At 41.6% G+C, this 1295-nt stretch overlaps 1 protein-coding gene across 1 annotated transcript; it reads right to left on the bottom strand.

Annotated features, from left to right (window-relative positions):
* Positions 1-10: 10 nt before the first annotated feature.
* Positions 11-1086, bottom strand: SARC_16450 (hypothetical protein; the record flags this gene model as incomplete). Its single annotated transcript, XM_014289444.1, has 3 exons — positions 11-30; positions 422-552; positions 930-1086. Coding segments are annotated over 3 exons (308 nt in total), but the record flags the coding sequence as incomplete, so codon positions are not given.
* Positions 1087-1295: the final 209 nt, after the last annotated feature.

Raw genomic sequence — 1295 nt, 5'->3', positions numbered from 1 at the left:
TGTATGTATGTCAGGAGCACTTAAATACTCCTGCCAGGAAGATTTAAGACAATTTAAATTGACTGGAGAAGGGAGCGAGCGGGCGTATATGAGGAGTCACGCACATGCGCGGCAACAGATGGCCCAAATTGCACAGAGGCCATACATGGACTACAGCATACACAGACAGACGGATAGGGATGCACATACACACACCACACATGCTTATCAATACAGAGACATACACATACGTAACCCAACAGATTTTATGTAGTAGGCAGTCCCTCACACAGTCGGATGGGCACACATCACAGCCAATAAACGTTAAACGTACACATATGTCCACGTACACATCACAGACCAATAAATGTTAAACGTACACATATGTCCACGCACACATCACAGCCAATAAACGTTAAACGTACACATACAGCCAACACACCTGCACGGTCACCCCGTTCACAGCGTGCCTGAAACGCCTTAACGTATTGCGTAACCACCTGGTGCAAGAAGCTCCGGTGATTCTCCATGAGAGTGGTCACATACACATCACAGTCACCGCTCGGTCTTAGGCTGATGTAGGCAAGGAACTGATTGACTTTAGAGACATTCTGTGTGCGATCGAGGGGATATATATATATATATATATATATATAACACATACGGCCAACTTAGCGTTGTTGTATTTATATACCATTCTACATCAATAGATACACAAATAACAAAATAGACTTAAGTATACACCATCCCAAATGTAGATACACAAATAAAACAAAAAATGGACTTATGTATCATTCTAGATGCACATACACACAAACAACGCAATAGACGTACATACATGCCTTTCTATATGCACATACACACACATGACACAGTAGGCGTACTTACATACCATTCACTCTACATGCACACCCCCCATGCACATACACACGAATAACACACCACCTCACCTGTTGAAAATGGAGAGTAACTTGGAGAGGGCGTTCTGGCGGTAGGCGTTGTGGATGTCGGCATAGCTCATGCGCACTAACTGCTCCTTCTTCAGAGTGATCAACCGAGCCTTGAGTTCGAGAATCTCCGTCTGGTGGTGGGTTATAATGGGCTGTCCTTTGAGTATTGACGTATGTGTGTTGTGTGATGAATATAAGTAACTTGGTCTTGTGTTGTATTGTGTTGTAATGTATTGTATTGTATTGTATTGTTTTGTATTGTAATTGATATTGATATTGGTATAGTATTGGTAGGTAAAATCGCATTGGAGCATGTTCCACGCAATACTAAAGTATATATATACTTACATAAATACATACATACAA

The sequence above is a fragment of the Sphaeroforma arctica genome (genome assembly GCF_001186125.1).
Source record: "Sphaeroforma arctica JP610 unplaced genomic scaffold supercont1.8103, whole genome shotgun sequence".
Taxonomy (NCBI): Eukaryota; class Ichthyosporea; order Ichthyophonida; genus Sphaeroforma; species Sphaeroforma arctica.
This window is presented reverse-complemented; position numbering and strand designations above follow the sequence as displayed.